Consider the following 14,914-nt stretch of genomic DNA (forward strand, 5'->3'; position numbering starts at 1 on the left):
TTCATTCTGCAAGTCCAATGCTGCAGGCAAAGCCATGCTGCAATGACATGCTACGTGGCAATGCACACTTGTTTTGACATCGTAAAAACCCATGTCTAGTTGTAATTGTTGTTAGCTTAGAAKAAACTTTTACTGTGTACCGGCTGTTTGCACATATGCGCTTTCACAGCTGCAGGGTGCTTCTCACCTCCACGGGGGGTGCTCCTGAAAATCTCAGCTCTCAGACCAGGATTCAGAAACCTCCGTTTGAGAGAGAACGACAGCTGGTGTTGTGTACATGATCSGTCGAACTGCAGCAAAAAACCTGCAGTTTAGTTTCCTCTTCAGCTTGACCAGTTTCTGTCCACCTGGGGGCACTATAGATCTACATTTGACAGTGTCCATCTCTGCAGTGTGCAAATGTAAAAAGCAACCACCTCTATCTTAAGTAAAAATGGTATAATGTTATACAAATATGTCGTTTCAGTCTTTTGCTCAAACTCTCCTGAGAGCTTTCTGTGGGGAAACTTGTGTTTTGTAGAACTTAATTAACARTTAGTAACTGAGTGATTAAATAACTTTCACATTAATTTGTTGCACTGTTAAAGATATTAATTAATGCGACATTTTTTGATGTTAACTGATTAATTTATTTGTTTTTTAGAATCAAATGGAGGAGCAGTACGGGGAACATTATGCTCAGAAAGTCGAGGACAGGCTGCTGCACTATCTGCAGGAGCTGGAGTCTGCTCTGCCAGGAGACACCTACATCGATAAGGTGTGTGTATGTTTGGGTGTGTGTGTGTGTGTGTGTGTCTTCATCAAGACTGGTTCTTATTACTGGAGGTGACGTTTTACCGGCGTGTGACTCAGATTCTGAAGAAACACAGTCCTGTGACGGAGGAGGAGAAGTTACTTTTGGACGTAATAACGTCCGACTCTACGACTATCGCAGCAACTCTGAGGAAACTGCTGCACTGCGGTGAGAAACAAGTTCATGTTGTGTCTCTGTAAAGTTTAACAGCACCATCTGTTTTAAAAAACATTTTTGTTTTGATTTCATTTTTTGCCGCCTCTTAGTTGGATTTGCTCTTATTTGTATTTCATTATGTCACAAAGTTAAAGAAATTTCTGTTTCATAACGATGCAGCAGGTTCAAAAGGTTGTTAAAACTTTGTGAAAATAGTTTTTTTTAATTGCTTTCTGAAGACTCTGAAGTTAAGAAATTCACCCGCTTCGGATGTTATCATCCATTAAATGGACGTTATTAGCCGTTATCAGTCCCATAGAATGGCTTCAGACTGTCACCTGGTTAGTATGAGGCATAAAGCCACTAAGGTTAATTTTAGAGAAAATGACATGGCCTACCATAAAGTAGACTGGACTCTGGCGGTAGCAGATTGTTGCATTCCAACGTATATGGTACTGGTAACCCACTAGGGGGCACTGTCAGGACAGTCTGAAGCCATTCTATGGGGCTGATAACCACTAATAACGTCCATTTAATGGACTGATAACATCCGAACCGGCTGAGAAACTTCACCTAAGTGAATAAACATGAGGTTTTAGAGTTAAGTTTGTTGATGTGGTTCATGGTGTTTCCTCAGACGTTGCCATCCGTCGTCCAGAAGCTGAAGTCTCTCAGCTCTCTAAGTCATCTCTGTGTGGGAGCCCTGCAGAGTCAGAACAGAGTCCCCTCTTGTTGGAGAATGAAAACAGTTCAGAAGTTCGAGAAGGGCAGCAGCCAGAGGACGAGGCTGAAAGAACCCTGGAGGACAGGAGAAATGAAAAAGAGGAAGAGTTGAGTCAGAGAGGCCGAGGCGGTGGTAAAGAGGTCTCCTCCTCGCCTCAGTTCTGCTCCAGACACCAGCGCTGGGTGAAGAACATCCTGCGAGGATGTCTGGATGAATGCTCCGAGGAGCTGCTGTATCAAACTGGTGGTTCCTCGTCTCCTGTGTTGTTCCAGTCGTCTTCCTCCGCCTCTTTATCACCAGACCTGACCCCGTCTGACCTCGTCCCCTCTCTTACTCGTCAGCCACCTTCACAGACCTCCACCAGTTCACAGGCATCAAAAACCTCAAACCCGGGACARAGAAGTAGCTCAGGATCTCCTGGAGCAAACGATCCGTCTCAAAGAGAACCTCCAACAAAAAACACTCCACYTCTGCTGTCACCGGTGGTCCGACTGGTGGACATCGCCTCCTTCTGGAGGAGACACCAACACGTTTCTTCTAATCCTGCGACTGTTTTCATTCCTGAACAAACATCTCCTCTGTCACTCCGCTGTGAATCGGGAAGCAAAGACTCCGTGTCTGTTTTAGCAGAAACTCGCCCAAACGTGCAAACGTCGTCTGTAACTCGGGATGTATCTGAGCAGAGCAGCCGTCAGCCACCGACTCAACAAACCTGGTCCAAACTGTCACTGAAGTTCAGACGGGCTTGTGCCGGCAGCAGAGCTTCACAGTCTCCTCAACAAGTCGACCATCAGAACTCGGACAAACCTCATCCTGAGACACACGACACCAAACCCGCCTCGTGTCTCCCGGTCTCGTCCTCCAGCTCGTTGCAGCCTTACGTGAGACTCACCCGACTGAGCGTCCAGGAGTGTCAGCGAGCGACTGAAGGCAGAGCCTCCACCGGATGGGAAGAGGCCGACCGACGGACAAATCAGACGCAGGATTCTTCTTTTGGAGAACCTTCTTCGAGCAGCGAGTGGGAGGACTGGACTTCTTCGAGCAGCGACTGGGAGAACTGGGCTGATCCCGACCCTGATTACCGACCTCACGTTAATAAGAAAAGACTTCTGTTGGAGTACGAGAGCGCACGGACACTAAAACAAACATGAGAGCRTGGGAACGTGTTTACTGTAATCTGAATTTTTACTGATGACTGAAAGAGACGTGTCAGTATGTTGACACAAATCATTTTAGTACAGATGTTTTGGGTTTATGGATCCAGAAAACATCTTTACAATGTCAAAATGAACAGAAGGAAACATTGACAAAGTTAGCTGCACTGAAACTTTTACTCTACATTTTAATAAAGATAGTTTGGGAAAGTAGCTATTACAATTTGTGACTGACAATACCCAACACAGCTTGTGTAAAAAATGTTTTTTTTAGGCTGTGGGTGGCACAACGGAGCAGTAGTTACAGCTGTCAGAATCAATGCAAATAAGTGTTTTATAATGTAGAAAAACAACCAGGAGATTTCTTAAATGTACTTTGTTTCATAAAAATGTGACATAGTGGTTAAAATGAACATTTTTGCAGAAAATTTGACTGAACTGAGCAGAGAGATATTCAACATACAAAAACTATTAAAACCAGCTGCATGTTTCTTTATTTAGTTTATATAAATCATTCTAGATACAAACTTTTATGTAACTCGGACATCATAGATCATAGATCCACTGTAGAAACATTATTAAACTTATTTTTTAAATAAAGGCGGCCTCGTGTTTTAGAAAAGAATAAGAGAATACTTAGTCTAGTTCTGTGATCAGCCCAACATGTGAGGGACTTAAAATAAAATTTAAAAAAAAGAACAAGAGAGGAAAATTACTAAAAGTCAACACTGAGGTCAACAGAACCCTCCTTTGCCTCTTTATCTCTGCAAACGTATTTGCTCAGAGGAATTGAATGGTCCAGCCTCTGGAGGTGGAGGTCACCTGAGGACACCAGCTTCTGGATTTTGACCCCGGTATTGATCAGGAAATGTAACCTTGAACGGAACAGCTCCTCCCCAAAAAAAGAGTTAAACACTGATGGAGTTACATGTTCAGCGGCTCGTTTGAGTTTTGCAGAAACTGATTATATAATGAGATTTTCAACCATGTCTGGGGTTTACAGAAACAAAAATGAAAATAAAAAATCTAAATAATGCAGTGTATTCTCTTGCATAAAGAGTTGTTTTCTTCACAGCATTTCAAATCATTATGCAAATGTTTTTTCTCTGAAATCCCTAAATCCTCATCCTTTTCAAGTCAAGTTAGAGAACACTCAAAAAACAGATTGTTAGATTTACTTAACCAAGTTAAGTCAACAGTTTCTACTCAAGTGAGTTGAGTAAATGTAAAGTATTTTGCACATTTGTTTTGAATTTAGAAAATGTAAAAATTTGATCATTTGAACATTATTAAAAAAAACCGCCCAATGATAATATATTTTTCAAAAAAAAAAAAAACTGAAAATGCACTGTTCCGAATTATTACGCATAACAGAGTTCCAAAACATTTTACAGGCTTTAAAGAACTAAAAATATTAATTTGTTGAATTAGCAACAGTAGGAGAGATCAAACAGTATTTACCTAAATCAAAAACATTTTAATAACTCAATTTGAACTGATGAGTTTTTGGAGAGCGGCGGTTTGGATGTGAACTGCCTCCAACCTTCAGACATCTGCTGTTTGACCCTCCAAAGGTTCTGAACAAGGGCTGAGTTCAGAGGAGGATGAGGGGGTCCACACCAGGGGTTTCTCTCTTTTTATGCCCATAGCAGCCGATGATGCAGAGGTATTCCTCGCAGCATGAGATGCTGCGTTGTAATGCATGAAGACAACTTTAGTCTACATGTACTGCACTGTTTCTACTTCTGAGCATTAGTTAGGAGCAAATCCCTGAAGGATCCTGGACCTTGATGTTCGTGGACCTCCCAGAGCAGTTTCAGATATTTGCTGCTTGGTAATGGCCTTTTAGTAGCTGCTCTCTTTGTCTTCCTCGTTGTGCTCCGAATCAACCACAATTCTCTTTACGGTACGACAATCACGTTTAAGTTTTCTTGAAACGTCAAAGGTTTTCATTTCTTGTCCAAGACGTTCAACTTTTTCTTTCCCATATTGGTTGGAGTTTGTGGTTGCTTAATGTGAGCGGTTTCTATTTAAACTGTGCTCACCTGGTAAACTAATAATCACAGGTGATTGATTTAATTCATCCAAACAGTCCTGAGATACAACACTATCCACGAGTTTAATTGAAAAACTAAAAATGGAATCTTTGACACTTAAATACAGTTTACACGTTAATTTGGAATGCAGTGTACAGATGTTTACGCTTTATTCTGCTGCTTTTATTCATTTCTGGATTCTGAAGAAGCTCTAAATGCTTTCTGAGTGTTTTGTCAGAACTGTGTTTTGGCATGTTGATTTAACACAAAGTGACCAGAAACACCCCTACAGTGAAACATCACAACATGTTTTTGTGAATGGAGCTGTCAGGTTAACTAACCCGGTCATCCCCACCGTGAATGAGTAACTTTCTGTTTAAACCACAAGTTTGACTCATCGTGCAAATGTGGACTCGCGCCGTACAGAAACACGTCAGCCAAATGAACAACAAACTAACGTCTGCGCCATTCATCTCCAGCTGTGACACAAATTACACAACATCTGGAGCGCATGTCTTCGAGCTCCACAGGCAGCAGATAAATCAGAAAATACAAATCCTGAAATATACTTGGCGCAAAAACTGAAGAAATGTGTGTTTGGTAGATTTTTTTCTTAATTCTAACAATGCTTCTTGGCAATACATCTTAATTACCCTTTTAAAAGATGCCACATTTGTAAGAAACATGCATTTTTGGGATGATCATGTGGCCTCACAGATAAAAAAATTTGTCAAATCTTTGTTGCTATTGACCCTAAACTTCTTGTACCCACAGGTGCTGCAAATCATAATTTTTATTTCCAATAAGCATTGTTACAAGAAAGAAATAATCTACCAAACACAAATTTTAATATTTTTTATGCTATGTTTAATCCACTTTTTAAAAAAAAGCTTTAAGCACATTTTTGGGAAGAATTTGAGTAATTAAAATTCATATTAGGGAATAAAAGCAGCTTAGATGTCATCCTTAAAATATCTTAAAGTCATATTTGAAATCATTTGATCAGAATGTTTGGATGAGATGTTCCAGAAGATGGTTGTTACTGTAAATACAGTACAATCAAATGGAGTGACGTTATTCCGGTGGACGTTTTTCCACCCCTGCTGTGTCCTCTCTGGTCCTGACGTCCAGGAGACGGGCCCCGCTGCAGGAGCCAACAGGCTGGGCTGTATGTTGGGTGAAACTGGGCCCCTCCCTCCTCTCAGACCTGTTCTGAGTTTGGGTTGGTATGGTTCTGATTAGCGATGTAAAGGGGGGTGTAAATGGCACAACCTCCATCCTCCACCAATAGAAACCACGGCAGGACCAGACACCCATATTCACTCATCTTATCTCTATAAATACATCCTGGGGTCCTGTTTGAACATTTTGGTTGTCAGACAAAAACCTGCGCCRCTTCTTTTCTTTTTAGAGACTTGGTGTTGAACGTTTCATGAGGTAAGAAGATTTTTTTCCTCTTAAATTTGATTATTTTAATTAATTATTAGATAAAGTATTGTCGCTTATGCAGATCCATGGCCATGTTCTACAACTGAGGTTTGGATTAATCTGTTTTGTGCACTTTTCTGAATGAGGCTTTTGTTTTTAACAGTTGTCTCTGATGTTTTGTGAAATGAATGATTTTTATTTTCTGTTTGTGTTCCCTGTGCTTCTTGTGTCATTTCCTCGTTTTCTTCCAGCCAGTCATTCAGTTGTTACTTCCAATCAGCCCAGATGCCTCCATTGTCTCATTAGTCCCTGATCTTTATATTCAATCTGTTTTCCCACTCTCATCAGTCCTGGTTTATCTCTTTCACTTGGTTTCTGTTTCTCCTGATAAAGCCTTGTAAGTTTGCCACCGCGCCGGCCTTTTGCTTAACCATTTCATAGAGTTTTCATTTTCCTTCCTCGTGTCTGTCTCTATCTGGGTTCCAACCACAAACAAAACCTAATAAATTAGTCTTTTTAAATAGCACTTTCAAAATAATAGTTTGATATAAATAAGCTAGGAAATTAAAAACCAAAAATTTTATTATATATATTTTTAATTTAGTAATCTTCCACTCTTGCTTCATTATGGGGAGCTGTAGTTTTTTTTAAAGTTGGTAAAATTCCCAGTTGTTTGAAATCATGTCAAAAGATGAATTTTAAGCATAGATTTAAAAGCCTCAACAGTCTCAAAGGTTTGGGGCAGAAACTGCAAAAAAAAAAAAAGAAGTGCAAAAGCCTGATCACCTCTACATTTTAGCCTAGATCTAGGAACATCTGTTGGATGACCCAAGTTAATGAGATTACACGTGTAAGATGGGGCCAGACCTTTTAAAGCTTTAAAAGTAAAGCAATCCTAAAATCTATCCTAAAGTGAACAGRAAGCCAGTGGAGAGAAGCTCGAACCGGGGATATGTGTTTGAAACAAAACGTGACACGAACACCTTCTTAAAGATCTAACTGGTCTTTTTTTAATGCTTTATTGGTTTGTTTCTGGATTGTTGTTATGAAAAAGTTCTGTGCACAAACAGTTGCGCCTTCTCTTCCATCGCAGCTGCAGGATGGACAACAAGGCCTACTTGGTTCAGATGAATGGCGATGGAGTTCACGGCAAAAACATGGTCCAACCCAAATCCCTGATCGGGACCGGAGTGGCCGGGAAGGGGATGCTCGGGAACGGCGTGCACCACGTCAACGTGAACGGCAGCTTGTATCCCGCCAAGGCCAAGAGCCGCCGGCAGAGGTGGGAGGTGAAGGCCTCGGAGATGGCCAACAACACGCTCAACCCCATCAGGGCCATCGTGGACGGGATGAAACTCAGCCCCAACCCTGACAAACCCATGATCGCTCTGTCCATAGGTAGGGGGGCTCTCTGGTGGTTTGATTTGTTGTACACTTTCAAGCTTTTTATCCTGTAAATGTTTTTAATCTGTGGATTTCAGGCGATCCCACCGTGTTTGGAAACCTGCCTACAGACGATGCCGTCCTTCAGGCCATGAAAGACGCTGTGGACTCTCAAAAGTTCAACGGCTACGCTCCTTCTGTGGGTGAGTCGCGCTGACGGACAGATGAATGAAGCAGAAGAAGCAGCYGTGAGTTTCTGCTCACCGTGTTTGCATGTTCACAATACTCACCTGCAGGTTACCTGAAGAGTCGACAGGCGGTGGCCAACTTTTACAGCTGCCCTGAAGCGCCCCTGGAAGCAGAGGTAATGCATGAGTTTATGCAATCTGCAGGATCGAAATGATGTGTCATAACCACTGTAGTCCTGCCAAAACAAATAAAAGCCACGATGCTTTCAGCTATGAAAAGTCCTCTCTCTCTCTGTTCCAGGACGTGATTCTGACCAGCGGCTGCAGTCAGGCCATTGAACTGGCTATCGGCGTCTTGTGCAACCCCGGGGACAACGTTCTGGTTCCATGCCCCGGCTTCTCCTTATACAAAACTCTGGCTGTTTCCACGGGAATCAAGGTCAAACTTTACAACTTATTGGTAAGTGGAAGGACTGGATTGGATCTTTGTACCAAAAATACTCATTTAGCTTTTCAGGACCATCATGTTTGGCAGAATAAAAATGATTAAAACCTTGAAGTGGACAGTTACCCTCAGTATAACTAATTTGTAGGGGTGCAACAATACATGTACCCATATTGAACCGTTCAGTAGTGTTTTAGGTTCAATACTTGTATCCAACAATACAGATTTTTAAAATTTACTTCATCAGCTTGTCTTCTGAAGATGCTCTGTGTTGAAGGATCAGTGGATCTGAGTTCGACTGCTCCACATAGGCTTCATCTTCGAGTGCAGATCCACTGAGAAACTTGCTGTTTCAACAACATTTAATTTAAAAACTGTACTTTTGAGGTTAAACAAATGCTCATACTTAATTTAAATAAATTATAAGTTAAAAAGGGCATGGAAATTTCTCTTTTTTGTATAGAAAAAAGTATCGAACATTGAATCAAACTAAATCGTGAATTTTCTGTATTGTTGCACTCCTRCTAATTTGAAAAGCATTTTTTATGGTTTGCAATGAAAAAATGTCAAAATATTAATGTTTTTTTTATTTTACAGCCAGAGAAGTCATGGGAGATCGACCTGCAGCACATGGAGAGTCTCATCGATGAAAGGACTTCCTGTCTGATTGTTACAAACCCGTCCAACCCGTGTGGGTCCGTCTTCAGCAAGGAACACCTGCAGAAGATCCTTAAAGGTCAGCTGAACTCCTGAGCCACTGTACTGTTGGTTTGCAAATCATATATTTGTTTAAAGCTTTGTTAAAGCTCTTTTTTTTATTTCCCAGTGGCTTCCAAACACTGCGTCCCTATCCTGGCAGATGAGATCTACAGCGACATGGTGAGCACAGCTGCACGAGAAGACAAACCACATCTCAGCACAGGTTGGCAGGTTGGCTCTGCGCAACACCAGCGAGGCACATTTTTCTCTCCGTGATGAGAGCCTTTCGTTTGGTGGTATTTGGCTCTGGATGGTGGGTTCACAACCCTCAAAATCAGCACGGGGGGGGGATTATGGGACCATGAGCAGGAACCAAAGAGGTCAGCAAGCGCAAGCAGAGGATGTGAGAGCGGGAAATTGTTTCTTATTTGTTTAAAAATGTCTGAAACAAGTGGATAGAAACCCAGTTGTTGACATTTGTTTTAAATTCTGCACAAAATACTAGATTTGATTGGACATGAGGCTGGAGCTGATGGCCAGCTGGAGGATCTGTCAGGTTCTGTTGGGCTTTTGATTAAACTGAATCAAACAATCAGTAGTTCTGTAACTTTTTCCTGTGCAGAGTTTGAGTTTCAGCTTATACTGTATGTCCAACAGCTGTCAAATAAATGTTAAAAAGCTGATCTGAGTGGAAAACTAAAACAGGGGTTGCTAGGTCCATTGAGCTCTTCCAGACCAGAATGACTTAGCACTTTTTTGTTTTGGCTGCATGTGTTTGCAATTAATGGAGAGGTTTGGTTTTGGGGCAGAAGAAAGTGGGAGGAATGGGGAAGGGGGGGGGGTGGTTGTGTGGTGGGGGTGGGGTGAAATTTGAGGGTCTTTGCTGCAGAAACACTCTGGATTATTTAAACTCGTTTGACCCTGCTGTCAGCTCTCCAGAAAAAAAAAATTATTGTCTTTAAATGTATGTTTGTACATTTTAGCACCTTGAGATGCAGAACTGGACGAGTCAGAGCTGAAGACGTTGAGAGACGATAAGTTTAGGAACAAGAAAACTAATATAGGACTGGAAGATAACCTTAAAGACACAAGACTAAGATGATTTGGACATGTCCAGTGGAGGGACAATGGATATGTTGGTTTAGACATGTCCAGATGAGGGACAGTTGGTACATTGGTTTGGACGCATCCAGAGGAGGGACAGTGGTTATATTGGTTGGGATGTGTCCAGAGGAGGGACAGTTGGTGTATTGTTTTGGACCTGTCCAGAGAAGGGACAGTGGTTATACTGGTTTGAACATGTCCACAGGAGGGACAGTTGGTGTATTGGTTTGGACGTGTCCAGAGGAGGGACAGTATTGGTTTGAACGTGTCCAGAGGGACAGTATTGGTTTGGACGTGTCCAGAGGAGGGACAGTTGGTATATTGGTTTGGACATGTCCACAGGAGGGACAGTTGGTATATTGGTTTGGATGTGTCCAGAGGCGGGAAAGTTGGTGTATTGGTTTGGACATGTCCNGTTGGTGTATTGGTTTGGACATGTCCACAGGAGGGACAGTTGGTGTATTGGTTTGGACATGTCCACAGGAGGGACAGTTGGTATATTGGTTTGGACGTGTCCAGAGGAGGGACAGTTGGTGTATTGGTTTGGACATGTCCAGAGGAGGGACAGTTGGTGTATTGGTTTGGATGTGTCCAGAGGCGGGACAGCGGGTTTATTAGTTTGGACGTTTCCAGATGAGGGTTAGTGAATAAATTGGTTGGTTTGGACGTGTTCAGAGGAGGGACAGTGAGTAAATTGGTTTGTTTGGACATTTCCAGATGAGGGACAGTGAGTAGTTTGGATGTGTCCAGAATAAGGACACTGGGTTTATTGGTTTTAATGAACAGCTGAAAGAAAACGGCTTGTTGTTACACCACTTGTCTCCGTCTGTCCAATAAGACATGGGGCAGTGTCCCGTCTCACGTCATCTATACACGGCTTTAATGAAAAACAGATTTTCGGTCGGAGCGTTCTGCTTTAACTGCATTGTCTCACGCTATAAGCTGTTTTCCCTTTGTTCTTTTTTTTTTCTTTAGACTGAAAGTTACATAAGACAGAAAACACATAAAACTACAGCTTTAGGAGTAAACAAGCAAGATTCCTATTTAAATGTCTGTTAATTCTCTATTAAGTTTGATAGTTCCCTGAATAAACTAAAATGCTGTAAAAATATTAGTAAATAGATAAGTACAGGAAATAAAATCTCTCTGCAAATTCACTTTATTTTTAAAGGATAAATTAAACAGATATTTTACCACTGATGACAAAAATGCTCCTTTTTTAAGAATTAAAGATTAAAGTTTTATTAACATACTTTTGGTTGCAGATTTATGTCCAGCTGTTGATAAACTCACTGAATGATTATGATAGCAAAAATTAGATTTTTTTTACTTCTTTTACTTTTTAAAAAATCTATTCAGTTTCTATGACCCTGTTTTATGCAGACATTTATTTAGATATTAAAAAAATTTCACTTAATATTTTTTGTTTGCTAAATTAATCTTTTAGGAACGTGTTGGATGTTGTTTTCATTGGAGCAGTAGAATCTGTCAAACAGCAATATTTTAGGTGACAAATGATTTCGAAACATAAATGTTTTGTTGAATTTTCTGATGAAAAAATAAAATATTACAACAAAACTACGATTATTATTAAAAATCTCATCTTTATGAGAACCAGAGAAAACCCAAATAAATACAATATTTCTGGAAAATAAATCTTTGAGTCAGTATAGTTTTAATAAAGATCAACATTGCCCTAATTAAACAAGAAACATTGTGGTGATTTAGGTTTAAGTTCCTCTTTATGTCATGTTTATGTTTCTCTTGTCTGCAGGTTTTCCCAGGATGCAACAGTCCGTCCTTGGCTTCCCTCAGCAGTGATGTTCCCATCCTTTCCTGTGGCGGTCTGGCTAAACGCTGGCTGGTTCCTGGATGGAGGCTGGGTTGGATCCTCATCCATGACAGGAATGACATATTTGGATCTGAGGTATATAAATGTGATTGATTGATTGATTGATTGATTGATTGATTGATTGATTGATTGATTGAATCAAGTAAAAACTGTTTTATGGGATTACGTCAAGTTGGTATCCCGGACGAGACCCCAATGGTCCAATTCGGAGATCATTATCTAAGGAAGAAAAAAAGCTTCCAGACTTTTAAACTGTGATTTCATACAACGCAGTGAGTTTTTCTTTCTTTTTCTTTGTCATGTTTCAGATTCGACAGGGTTTGGTGAAGCTGACTCAGCGTATTCTGGGAGCCTGCACCATCGTTCAGGGAGCTCTGGAGAGCATCCTGAATAACACGCCTCCAAGCTTCTACAGCAGCACCATCAGCTTCCTGAAGGTATGGAAGGGAAATCTTTACAGGATGTTTTTATTTGTACTGATGTTTTATTTTCTCCCTTCGTTTTATTTGTCACTCAGGAACAAATTCAGTGTTTTGGAATTGAACTGAATTGTTCTGCTGGATTTAGCTTTTAGCTGCTATTTGCTAATTTGACCTTTTGCTCAGCTTGTTTTAACAAAGTCAGTAGTTCACAGGGTGTTTTTGCAACAAAATGTAGTTTTTTGAGTTTGTTTCTGAACAGAGCGTCACATAAAACTGGACTTTTCTTTTTCTCCTCAGTCAAATTCAGAGATTTGTTTCAGTGAGCTGTCCACCGTCCCCGGCCTGAACCCTGTCATGCCTTCAGGAGCCATGTACCTCATGGTCAGTACAAAACACCTGAGATGTGGATTAAAACACTGAAAAGACAAAAACAGGAATTTATTTGCACATTAATACAGGTTGGGATCGAAATGAACCACTTTCCGGATTTTAAAAACGATGTGGACTTCACTGAACGACTGGTGACGGAACAATCCGTCTTCTGTCTGCCTGCTTCGGTAAGACGTCGCAAATTTAACTCCTCATTTTTGTTCCTACAAAATAAAACTGATAGTAAAAAAATAAAATGTTTTTGTCACCTGGCAGGCGTTTGAGTATCCCAACTTCTTCCGCATCGTGGTGACGGTTCCAGAAGAGATGATGGTGGAGGCCTGCGCTCGGATCAGGGAGTTCTGCCAGTGTCATTATCAGCCTCTGAGCTGCGAAGACCTGGACCAGTGATTCAGCCGAGCAGAACTGGACCAGCAGAACCTACTCCGCTTTAAAAATCTCACCACACTAAAATATGAAACGTATAGAAATCTGACGACGACGTATCTGGCTGTGTAACTTTTCTAAACAAGAAGACCTAATATTTATATTTTTTATAGGCAACTTATCACTTTCATCTTCTTTTTTTGTATATTTATATAATTTGTGTAACACTTTGTGCTTCAGGAGGTTTATCGTCTGATCACACCTCAGAAAGTATTTGATAATCTGAATATTCATTCATCATCTTCAGTTTTTTATTAAATTGCATTTTAAACAGCATTTATTTGAACTTTCTCTGTGTATTGTTATGTGTTAATTACATTATTTTGCATGCAGCTTACTTGTATATTTCTTGTTTGTCTTTCAAACATACTATTTTGTACAGTAATTTTGTTTATAGTAATAAAACTATAACACTAATGCTGTTGCTTGATCTTTACATTGATTTTGTTTTTATTATTTTTTTCAGTTTTTGTCTGATTAAACAGCAACAAAACCGAAATCATTATTGGATGTTAAAGTGCCTGTGACATACATGTCCTTCAAATACACAATGTCAAGCAAAACAACTTTATATTTAAGAAATGTGGCAAAATGCACACAACTTTACCCATTTTGTCACAAACTGGTATATTTTCTTTTGAACTTGGCTCAGCCAAAATAAATACAGGAAATGACATCAAAGGGGAACTCTTTAAGAAAAGGAATTGTTTTTTGTTTATTGAAACAAAATTATTTGAACTTTGACTCTTCTTCATTTCTTTGACTCAAAATAATCTAAAGAAACATCAGAATTTTCTCAACAGTCTCAGTTCTGTTCTCTGACATCACTTCCTGTTACTTTTGTGACTATTTCAACAACTGTTCATCTCAGCTACGTCATTTTTTTGCAATATATTATCAATCTTATCTTTTCAAAAATTAATTTGTATTTATTACAAAAAAATTGACGTCACATGCACTTTAATATTGGTCCAGTTTTACTTATCGGACTGATATTGGTATGCTAAAAATGTACCAACATCAGCCAATACCCATGTTAATGTCTACATATAGGGCATCGCCACTCATGACTCCTATTTCTTTTTGACTTGTTTTCATTCCAGCTTGTTATTGTTAAAAAAATATGATCCAAATAAATTGTGTCACCTGAATATCGTGAATTTAATTGTGGATGGACAAAAAGTATAAACACATATGTAGCCTGCTGGTGCAGCTGAAACAGGTAGGCTATATGATCCTTAAGTTTTAAACATTAACATTTTAACATGACATTAAAGTCGTTTTAGCCTTTAGAAAAGTTTTTGGGGAGGTCATTCCTATTAAATGTCTTTTTGCAAAATCTAACCACTTATTTTTACTCAATACTTTTACTTTTGATTCTTAAGTACATTTTATAGCAGAAATTTACTTTTGATATTTAAGCACAAAAATGTCAGATAATTGAAGACTTTTAAGTAATGTTTTTAGAGGAGACTTTAGCTTTAACCAAAGTAATTTTATAATAAGATATTTGTACTTTTACTCAAGTATCACTTTGAGGTAATTTATAAAACACTGGTTTCAACTGTATTTTAGTTTAATTGTGTTGATTTCAGATTCTAGAGTCTTGGCAGGAGTCATAGTCACAGAACAGTACAACATTACCATCTAATGTTAAACTCACAACCCTACAGCACAGTTTGCACGCAGGTCACTCTGTGTGTGTGTGTGTGTG

The 14,914-nt window shown here is 39.8% G+C and overlaps 2 protein-coding genes across 2 annotated transcripts in view; both read left to right on the top strand.

Moving 5' to 3' along the window:
- The window catches only part of LOC106536556 (uncharacterized), a 6,451-nt gene extending 2,581 nt beyond the window's left edge, over positions 1 to 3,870 (top strand). The window contains exons 5-7 of the mRNA XM_014033864.1: positions 644 to 757; positions 853 to 961; positions 1,587 to 3,870. Coding sequence (XP_013889318.1) covers positions 644 to 757; positions 853 to 961; positions 1,587 to 2,824 — 1,461 coding nt within the window. The 3' untranslated portion in view covers positions 2,825 to 3,870. The remainder of the gene's footprint in view (positions 1 to 643; positions 758 to 852; positions 962 to 1,586) is intronic.
- A 2,325-nt stretch (positions 3,871 to 6,195) lies between these two features.
- Positions 6,196 to 13,617, top strand: tat (tyrosine aminotransferase). Its single transcript, XM_014033892.1, has 12 exons — positions 6,196 to 6,300; positions 7,385 to 7,689; positions 7,773 to 7,877; positions 7,971 to 8,038; positions 8,164 to 8,322; positions 8,905 to 9,043; positions 9,134 to 9,186; positions 11,885 to 12,037; positions 12,271 to 12,399; positions 12,682 to 12,765; positions 12,843 to 12,941; positions 13,030 to 13,617. The coding sequence occupies exons 1-12, from the start codon at positions 6,296 to 6,298 to the stop codon at positions 13,162 to 13,164; spliced, it is 1,434 nt and encodes a 477-aa protein (XP_013889346.1). The 5' UTR covers positions 6,196 to 6,295; the 3' UTR covers positions 13,165 to 13,617.
- The last annotated feature ends 1,297 nt before the right edge of the window (positions 13,618 to 14,914 follow it).

Source organism: Austrofundulus limnaeus, unplaced genomic scaffold, assembly GCF_001266775.1.
Source record: "Austrofundulus limnaeus strain Quisiro unplaced genomic scaffold, Austrofundulus_limnaeus-1.0 Scaffold7, whole genome shotgun sequence".
NCBI classification, from domain to species: Eukaryota; Metazoa; Chordata; class Actinopteri; order Cyprinodontiformes; family Rivulidae; genus Austrofundulus; species Austrofundulus limnaeus.

Excerpts from the sequence above, each read along its gene's own strand:
- tat (XM_014033892.1), top strand. Across the intron at positions 12,038-12,270 it reads ATGACATATTTGGATCTGAG|ATTCGACAGGGTTTGGTGAA; the intron begins GTATATAAATGT and ends GTCATGTTTCAG. Across the intron at positions 12,942-13,029 it reads TCTTCTGTCTGCCTGCTTCG|GCGTTTGAGTATCCCAACTT; the intron begins GTAAGACGTCGC and ends GTCACCTGGCAG.